The sequence below is a fragment of the Myotis brandtii genome, unplaced genomic scaffold (assembly GCF_000412655.1).
Source record: "Myotis brandtii unplaced genomic scaffold, ASM41265v1 scaffold674, whole genome shotgun sequence".
NCBI lineage: Eukaryota > Metazoa > Chordata > Mammalia > Chiroptera > Vespertilionidae > Myotis > Myotis brandtii.
In genome coordinates this window covers 677,950-687,848 of record NW_005370630.1, presented here as the reverse complement: position 1 = coordinate 687,848, position 9,899 = coordinate 677,950, and the positions used below count along the sequence as shown (strand labels likewise).

General features: G+C 41.7%; 2 protein-coding genes across 4 annotated transcripts in view; one reads left to right on the top strand and one right to left on the bottom strand.

Moving 5' to 3' along the window:
* Positions 1-762: 762 nt before the first annotated feature.
* The window catches only part of TMEM69 (transmembrane protein 69), a 10,237-nt gene continuing 1,100 nt past the window's right edge, over positions 763-9,899 (bottom strand). The window contains exons 3-6 of one of the 2 annotated variants that reach the window (XM_014529210.1): positions 7,809-8,271; positions 4,966-5,104; positions 1,294-3,128; positions 763-1,054 (exon numbers count right to left, since the gene is read on the bottom strand). In XM_014529210.1, the coding sequence (XP_014384696.1) occupies positions 2,415-3,128; positions 4,966-5,007 (756 nt within the window). In that variant the 5' untranslated portion in view covers positions 5,008-5,104; positions 7,809-8,271 and the 3' untranslated portion in view covers positions 763-1,054; positions 1,294-2,414. Of the gene's footprint in view, positions 1,055-1,293; positions 3,129-4,965; positions 5,105-6,353; positions 6,444-7,808; positions 8,272-9,899 lie in introns of those variants that run through there. The other variant, XM_014529211.1, reaches the window with a different exon arrangement.
* GPBP1L1 (GC-rich promoter binding protein 1-like 1) overlaps positions 9,518-9,899 on the top strand; it is a 44,668-nt gene continuing 44,286 nt past the window's right edge. Inside the window, exon 1 of one of the 2 annotated variants that reach the window (XM_014529209.1) lies at positions 9,518-9,756. The gene's annotated coding sequence lies outside the window, so the exon portion shown is untranslated. The remainder of the gene's footprint in view (positions 9,757-9,899) is intronic. The other variant, XM_005881275.2, reaches the window with a different exon arrangement.

Genomic DNA, 9,899 nt, shown 5'->3' with positions numbered 1-9,899 from the left:
CTTGAGAGAGGAAGGGAAAGGGGGAGATAGAAACATCAATGATGAGAATCTTTCATTGATCGGCTGCCTCTTGCACAACCCCTACTGAGAATGGAGCCTGCAACCTGGGCATGTGCCCTTAGCCAGAATCAAACCTGGACCTTTTGGTCCACAGGCCGATGTTCTATCCACTGAGCCAAACCGGATAGGGCAAGAGTATGAGTTTTCTTTATTATCAGGCTATAGTAAACTGTTCTCTACCTTAATAAAGAAGGATCATGTGGTGGTTTCAGCCACGGGCTTTAACTGGTATACTTCTTAACCATACCAGACCTGAGGCCCTGAACCTAAATGTCCCCTATACCTGGGCTCCTGAGCATTAAAGAGAAAAAACCAACATGATATAGAAAAATGTTAGTTACATGCAAACAAGTGGTTAGAATAAGATGGAATTTGGAGACATTGTAGAAAATAGGTCTAGGCAAAGTACCGAAAATTAGGTACAGCGGTATAGCGGCAGATTCGGAAATTACCGAAAAATCGGTACAGCAGTCTGGTAGGGTTAATGATCCAAGTAAGTTCTAGCTCTGTGGTGTTATATTTGTTTGCTTAGGGCTGCTGTAACAAAGTACCAGAGAAATTTTTAAAAACATGTTTTTATTGATTTTAGAGAGGACGTGAGATAGAAACATGAATGAGAAACATTGATTAGCTGCCTCCTACATGTCCCCTACTGGGGATCAAACCCACAATGGACCCTGATCAGAAATTGAACTGATGACCTCTTGGTGCATGAGTTGATGCTCAACCATTGAGCCACACTAGCAGGGCACAGAAATTTAAACAACAGAATTTATTGTCTCATAGTTTCAGAGGCCGGAAGTCTGGACTCAAGGTGTTGGTAGAGTTGGTTCCTTCTGAAGGCTTCGAGGGAGGGATCTGTTCCAGGCTTCACTCCTGGACATACAGATAGCCATCTTCACATTCACATGGCATTCTCCCTGTATACATGTCTCTAAATTTTCCCTTGTTATAAGAATTCCAGTAATATTACATTATAGCCTACTCTCATGACCTCATTTTATTTATTTTTTTATATATATTTTATTGATTTTTTACAGAGAGGAAGGGAGAGAGATAGAGAGTTAGAAACATCGATGAGAGAGAAACATCAATCAGCTGCCTTCTGCACATCTCCTACTGGGGATATGCCCGCAACCAAGGTACATGCCCCTGACTGGAATCGAACCTGGGACCCTTCAGTCCGCAGGCCGATGCTCTATCCACTGAGCCAAACCGGTTTCGGCTCATGACCTCATTTTAATAGTTATTACCTCTGTAAAGACCCTACCTCCAAATAAGGTCACATTCTTAAATATTGGGGATTAAGACTTCAACACACAATTCAATACATAACAGGTGTGTAAGAAAGTAAACAGGCTACCAATCTAGACTCATCTCTTCACTGCAAGAATCATCACTAGCACGGAAGTCATATGTATATAATTTACTTATGAAATTTGATATTTGAATACTTATGCAAAGATAACATACCAGGTGAAATCATTTCCTTATTTATATTCTTACATAAATTCCTTTTTTATGAGACTAAGAATCTCAAAAGACAAGGTTTTCAAATTAGAGTCTTAAGGTGATGTTTTTGCTGTTTTGAAAAAGCTTTCTGGGAGTTAACATGTAACATTAGATAGCCCTGCTCATTAGAATATCAAGATGGCTCCAGCTTGATTTTTCCTAATTTTATGTACTAACAGCTTTATCTTTTAAATAATTTTGACCTGCTGGTGGTCTATTTGGTGATAAGTTGCATCTATACTCTGCCAAATATCCTGATAAAAACTAGAAAAGTGTCCAGATTCTCTTTAAACATGACTTCCCCTCGTGACACTACTCCCAAATGACTTTAGAGCCACAGATCCTCTCAGCTCATATAACTAGGTTGTACCAGGTAAAATGAGCTTGGGAATGCAATCCCCGGGGCAACTGCAATGAAAACTCTACCCTGGAACTGCTTATTGTTTTCAGACATTCATGGATTGAAGTTTTCCTCTTGAAATGGGAGAGTATGTGTGTTTTTCAATGATCATAGATTCTAGCAAAAGGGATTTTTCCATCTTTTGCTTTTAATTTTACTTTTTTTTTCCTTCAAAATAAAACTTTGAAATGAGTGGACCACTATATAATTCCTGACACTGAATGAGAACTCTAACCTAATATGACATAAAAAGGACTTAAGGATTTTCAAGCTGTTGATCATATAATTCCTATGAAATAGATTTTTTAGAAGTGAAAAAATGACTACATTACCATTGGTGGGAAACAAAGAGCTAAACAGTAGTAGAAGAAAAAGGATATGTAAAACAACCTTACAAGGCTGTAGCCAACGTGCTAACATCATTTATTGAGTAGTTTTATATTTATTCTCCTTGACCAGGTTTCTGAGGTCCTTTCTCTGGATAAATATTTTTAAGTAGTAAAGTGATTACAAACGATAAAAAGGCCACTAAAGTGACTACTATCCTCAGGGCTTTAAACCAATTGGGATAATTTGGCAAAAGAAAAAGTTCATTATGTAATGCTATCCCCAAACCTATCATTACTGTGAGTATAGCTTCACTGAGCCTTTCAGAAACAAGGAAGGCAAACCATGAAAACAGGACAGGAGCTGTACTACTAGCTAAATTTAGGTAGTCTGGTTTGGCTGGACTACCTTCTGGCAGAACAAAACCCCATCTGATCCCTCCCAAGAAAGATAGGAAACTGGCTCCATAAGCCATCTGAGTAAAAGCTAATACGGGGATATAAGTCTTTACCATCACCATGATCAGTGGTGGAGCAAGGAAAGGGATTAGTCCCGCCAGAGAGATGTATAATGCTGGCTTTGGGCTGTCAGGCAGGTATGTGATAGTTTTCGGTGGCCTGGCTGGAAGCACTTCTTCCTTCTGCTTCTTCTTAAAGTTGCATGGGGAAGTATGATAGTATTGTGTCTTGCTCATACACACTGGAAATGATGAGGAAGGCCTAGGCCTTAGAAACAAAGGTGAAAAGTTCTGCTGGAGACATGCCTTGAGAGAAAGTGTTTCTATTCTCCTGCTGGCTCCTAGTCCAACTGTGAAAGGGTACTTCAGCATCTACGTAGAGAAAATAAACCAGAAGACAAAAGCAGATTTTTAAAAATGTGTATCACCAAATGTCTTAGTTAATTCCAAACTAGAACAATATAAAAACAAACTAACTGTTTTCTGTTAGCACATCGAACTTTACAGAAAGGTTGGACTACAGAGTGATGTTATTGCTGGCTAAGACTATTAACAGCTATACCACATACAAAAGAAACTACTGAATAGAAGTCACTTATGTTTTGGCTTACCACTAATCTTATCCCATGAGAAAATATCTCAAAGAAGAACAGGTAAAGACTGGATATTTAGTATTTGGCATTCTAAACTGCCTCTTGTACTTACAAATTGCAAAAGCAGTTGCACTAATCACTGAGGCAGTGCTATTTTATGTAGAGAAAAGCAGTGTACCTTCCAATATAGCTTTATGAACACTGCATACTTTTCATAGTTCCATGCTTTTCTCTATGTCTCTACCTAGCATTCTGGCTTACTTTTCTATTTTGGAACTGTTTTTACAAATTCAGCTTAAAACTTTATCCAATCTGCCCTGACCAATTTGTCTCAGTGGACAGAGCGTCAGCTTGCTGACTGAAGGGTCCCAGGTTCAATTCTGGCCAAGGGCACATGCCTGGGTTGTGGGCTCAGTCCCCAGTGTGGGGCGTGCAGGAGGCAGCCAATCAATGATTCCCTCTCATTATTCATGTTTCTGTCTCTCTCTTCCGCTCCCTTCCTCTCTGAAATCAATAAAAATATATTAAAAAAACAAAAACTTTCTCCAATCTGATTTAATGCTCCTATAAGAAAGTACCCTATGTGTACTTCCATTATAATTCTCACCGTGAATTAAAATTGTGAGTAGACTTAAGAACCAGGACCATATTTTTTCTTTGCCTTAAAAAAAAATCCTTATGCCTTTCATGTTATATGACCAAATAAACTTCTCTGCTGATTCTATGCTTTAGTAAGCAGATTCCAGACTTCAACTAGTAAATAGATTACAAGTAACTCAAGAAGTGTTTGATGCCCTAACCGGTTTGGCTCAGTGGATAGAGCGTCAGCCTGTGGACTGAAAGGTCCCAGGTTCGATTCCGGCCAAGGGCATGTACCTTGGTTGGGGGCACATCCCCAGTAGGGGGTGTGCAGAACGCAGCTGATCAATGTTTCTCTCTCATCGATGTTTCTAACTCTCTATCCCTCTCTCTTCCTCTCTGTAAAAAATCAATAAAATATATTTAAAAAAAAAAAAAGAAGTGTTTGATGAAAGCAAAAATGAAAGTTATTTGAGAATTTTGGTGATTCCTCAAAATTCTAGGAATGATTCCATCTTGGGACCTCTTTTTTCCTTTAGTCTAGAATGTTCTTCTCTGAACTACCTGCATGGCCCATTCCCTAATTTCTGACCACCCCATTGATATAAAGTGCAATCATAAGTCTATTTTTTAATTTATTTTTTAGTCTTTATTGGTTAAGGTATTACATATGTGTCCTTATCCCCTCATTGCCTCCCCAGTTCATACCCTCAGCCCCCTAGTGTCTGTGTCCATTGGATATGCTTATATGCATGCATACAAGTCCTTTGGTTGATCTCCCCCTTCCCCCCACCCTCCCCTTTGTAAGTCTATTTTTGACAAGTCGTATTCCCTTCTCCTGCTTTATAGTACTCCATAGCACTTACCACTTGATATATTAAATATTTTACTTATTTGTACTTTACAAACACACACACACACATATCCAAATATCAGGAAAGGATTTTTTTTTTTTTTTGGGTCTTCTTTTTCACTGCTATTGCCCAGCCAAATCATGTCTGGCAAGTAGTGCTCAAATATTTGCTAGATAAACCAACCTTTGAAGATGCTTGAGAAAACTTCCGGATGAAGTGAAGCATACTGGGACCTAATGAAGTCTTGCTCAGGAAGATGCCAGGCAGTTCTGATTAATGTATTTTTATAGCTAAGTGGACACGCTGAATCAGAAGCATGTTGCTGTGTACAAAATAAGATGTCAAAAAAAAAACAACCAAATAGATGTCACTTAATTTTCTTCATTTTATACATAATTTTCTTAAAGTAACTTGAGAATTGCCTGGCTGGCATGGCTTAGTGGTTGAATGTCAACCTATGAACCAGGAGGTCACAGTTCGATTACTGGTCAGGGCACATGCCTTGGTTGCAGGCTCAATCCCCAGTGGGGGGCATGTAGGAGGCAGCCAATTGATGATTCTCTCTCATTGATGTTTCTATCTCTCTCTTCATCTCTGAATTCAATAAAAATATATTTTAAAAAATAATAAAGTAACGAGAATTTCTTCTATATAAGTTTCCTTTGAAAACAATCATTATCATTTTCAAAAAATCAGTAACATGTTAATAGATCCTTTCCTTCTCTGAAAATATTAATGCACAGAGATCTAGATTTTACAGATAACCATCATTTCCCAGCTGTGTGTCCTTAGATAAATTGCTTCCTTGAAGTGCCAATTTCTCATCTTTAAAACTGAAGGTCAGCCCTAACCGATTTGGCTCAGTGGATAAAGCATCGGCCTGCGGACTGAAGGGTCCCAGGTTCGATTCCGGTCAAGGGCATGTACCTTGGTTGAAGGCACATCCCAAGTAGGGGGTGTGCAGGAGGCAGCTGATCGATGTTTCTCTCTCTCATCGATGTTTCTAACTTTCTATCTCTCTCCCTTCCTCTCTGTAAAAAATCAATAAAATATATTTTAAAAAAAGTAAAACTGAAGGTCATAGCATCCATGTTCTTTTTTCCCCCTTATTTATTTTGGGACTTAGGAGTTTATAGCTCAAAATAATGATGATAATACAATTCAGCTGTCAACCAGACACTGTGTTTGATATACAAAAACTAATTAATTACAAAAACCTCATCAACTTAGTGCTGAGAGACTGTATAACCTGGTAAGCTAGAGCACAAACTTTGGAGTCAAACAATCTAGATTGGAATCCTGGCCCCACCACTTACTAGCTATGACTTCAGACAAGCATTTAATCTTGCTATGATGCAGTTCATTCACCTTTGAAGATAAGGATTATAATAACTACACAGGATCGCTGTAAAAATTAAATCATTTGATACATGTAAAGAGCTAAGAACTGTCCCTAACACAAAGAAAGCACTCAAAAAATATCTGCTGCCCTAGCTGGTTTGGCTCAGTGGCTAGAGTGTCAGCCTGCAGATTGCAGGGTCCCGGGTTCGATTCTGGTCAAGGGCACATACCTAGGTTGCAGGTTCGATCCTCCCTGCCTGGTCTGATCTGGGTGCGTGCTGGAGGCAACCAGTCAATGTGTCTCTCTCACATCGATGTTTCTCTCTGTCTCTCCCCCTCCCTTCTACTCTCTCTAAAAATCAATGGGAAAATATCCATTGTGAGGATTAACAAAAAAATTTTTTTTTACCCTAGCTGGTTTGGCTCAGTGGCTAGAGCATCAGCCTGCGGACTGAATGAATGGTCCCAGGTTCCATTCTGATCAAGGGCACATGTTTGGGTTGCAGGCTCAATCCCCAGTAGTGGGTGTGCAGGAGACAGCCCATCAATGATTCTCTCTCATCATTGATGTTTCTCTCTCTCTCCCTCTCCCTTCCACTCTAAAATCAATAAAAATATATTTAAAAAATAAAAATATATATTTTAAAATTTTAAGTTCTTATTTCCTCATTCTTTTTTAATGCTTTTTTATTATTGATTTATTTTACTTACATAATATAAGTAGCCAGTAAAGTGACTGAGAATATGAATCCATATGTCTTATGTGAGTCCCATTCTTTGTTCTTTTTCCCCCGTTTTTTTTGCTTGTGTGTGTGTCCCCCACTCTTAACCAGAAAAATGAGGTGTCTAAAAAAATCCCAAACCAAAAATTTTTTTAAATCCCAAACCCACAGTTGCCTCTCCATTTACAATTTTAATGAACTAACTTCTTTTATTTGTGTGTTGTTGTTTTTAGTTACTGATTTTTAGAGAGAGGGAGAGGGAGAGAGACACTGATTTGTTGTTCCACTTACTCATTCTTGTATGTGCCCTGACTTGGGATGGAACCCGCAACCTTGACTGTGGGAAAGACGCTCTAACCAAGGCAATGAACTAATTTCTTGATCACAAATCTGGGAATTCCTGTATACTGGTCAATGTCATTCTATACATAGGAAGCAAGTAGTGAATTAAGTTATCCTGGGCCTCTGAGTAGATCTTAAAATGACACCCACCACATACACCTCGTAACTCCCAGACACACATTTCTCTGCAGGGCCCACACAATCACTTTTATGCAAAATCACCTGCTTAAGGGCCTTCTGGACCACCCCACTTAAAATCCCAGCGCTCTCTCCAGCTTTGGAACTCTCTATGCACTGTGATATATGTGCTTTCCAACTCGTGCGTTCAAGCGAATAAATGATAGCCTAAAACCCGGGGACGGCCAATTGGTTAGGGAATTAAGAACAGACCCAAGGGTTAATCCGTTTCAATTCAGGCGAAACGCTCAGTATTTCCACTGCCCCAAAAGAAAAAATTGCAAACTGCAAGCCTCAGAGCCCACATCGGAGAAAAGGAGATGGAGTCTGAACTCTCGGATCCTCGGTGAACTTTCCCCAACAATGCCCGTGTCTCCGGTTTACTGCCAACCCCGATTGCCCCCCTTTCCAACCTGCATTTCTGGCAGCAGCCCTACTACTCACTTGCCAGTGTCGCGTGGAGAGATGAAAACCTGAGCTGCAAGAACAGCCAAGTACTCCTGAAAAGGCACTTCCGGCAAGTGGGGTTAAGATAGTCCTTCACTTCCTGTCAACTGAAAAAAATGAATCCGGGTAGGATCGTGAGCAGCGCTAAGTGGTTCCTACTTTGGGCTTTCCTTTCCGTTTTGGGTCATTCTCTGAATTTAGTGAAATCCGGCTTTTGAAGTCTGCAGGGTACCTGGCGGGTCCTTGCCTCTCTATTCCAGGTTTCCTAGGCAGTTCGGTAGGTAGAATGCAACATCTGAAACAACCTCAAAGTGATGGTGGAAGAAGGTAGGAGAGATTTGGAGTCTAGACTAAGTGTGAGTTGGCCAAATTGCTTGTTATCTCTGGAACTCATCTTTTAGTGTGCATAACAACAGGGTTTCTCAGATCTACGGGGCATATCTTACTGCTATTTAGGGTCCTAATAAGCAAAAGTAAATATGGAACATAGTGTTAGTTGCCTATCCAACATCCATTTCTCTATCTTCCATATTAACAGAATTCCAGTTTTGTATGGGACACCAATGTATGAAGAAAAAAAACTTTTTACTTCCATTCTCTTTGCTAGGGCCTGGAACCTTCATTAAGAAATGAGGGGAGCCGAAACCGGTTTGGCTCAGCGGATAGAGCGTCGGCCTTCGGACTGAAGGGTCCTGGGTTCGATTCTGGTCAAGGGCAGGTACCTGGGGTGCGGGCACATCCCCAGTAGGAGATGTGCAGGAGGCAGCTGATCGATGTTTCTCTCTCATAGGTGTTTCTGACTCACTATCTCTCTCTCCTCCTCTCTGTAAAAAATCAATAAAATGTATTTTTTTTAAAAAGAAAGAAATGAGGGGAGCCCGACTGGTGTGGTTCAGAGGTTGAGTGTAGGACCAAGAATCAGGTCACTGCTGTGGGCTCAATCCCCAGTGTGGGGGGCGTGCAGGAGGCAGCTGATCAATTTTTCTCTCTCATGGATGTTTCTCTCTCTCTCTCTCTTCCTCTCAATAAAGTCAATAAAACTTTTTTTTTTTTAAGTAAAGACAGGGAGGACGGGGGAGGGGACGGGAAAAGATTAACCAAAGAACATATATGCATATATGCATAACCCATGGACGTACAGTGTGGGGAAAGCCTGGGGTGGGGCTGGGACTGGGTGTAGGGGGACAGAAAGGGGGGAATGGACATCTGTAATACTGTCAATAAATAATTTTTTTTAAAGAGCACAAGGGGCAGGATTTTCATGCTCATGAAAGGTGTAGGAGTAAGAGCTTTGGGGGTGATTCAAAAAGATCATTCATCCTGTCACCCTTGGCTTTAATTTTTGTCGGTTATGTGACCTTGGGCGAGTTCGTTCCCTTCTCCATTTTACAATCTATCAAAGAGGAACAGCACCAAGCAATTTGAGTGGCCTTCTTAAGCCAAGTAAAAGGACAGCTCAAGAGGCCCACGCTAGCCAGTTTCTCCATCCCTCCGGATTCTGCGTGGCCCAGCTTCCTGGCTGCGGGTCATCGTGTGGTTTAGCTCCCATTGCTGGATGGGCTCACAGCAAACTCTTCGTAACTGTAACCGCTTCTGGTCGCGATAGGCTTTCGCTTTTATTTCCTCCTTTGTGCGTCTTGGCAGCGCCGCCCCTTCCCGTCGTGCAATACTCATGAGACTTTATTTAGTTTGGGGAACAGCTTCTCCGCTGAGCGGAGGCCAGAAAGCCGCACTGTGCCGGTCCAGGGCGTGACGCCAGCCGGCAGCGGAACTACCACTCCCGGCGGGTAGCGCGTCGCGCGCCGGAGCGCTGGCCTCCCGAGCCCGGTCGTGTGGCCCGCGGGGGGCTGGAGTCTTAACGACACGCGCTCGCGAAGGAGCGGAAGGTGGGAAAGGGGCGGCAAACGCACGCCCCTACGAAACGGGTTTGCTAGTCCTTGTCGAGGTAATTTGGGGACGGGGTGTGGGAGGGTGAAGAACGGAGGAGCAGGGAAAGGCGGGTACACAGAGACACACACCCCCACACACTCATTGACACGCGTCCCGGCTCTAGGGTTGGGCCGGGGGAGGAGGGGGGGACCAAAGTCC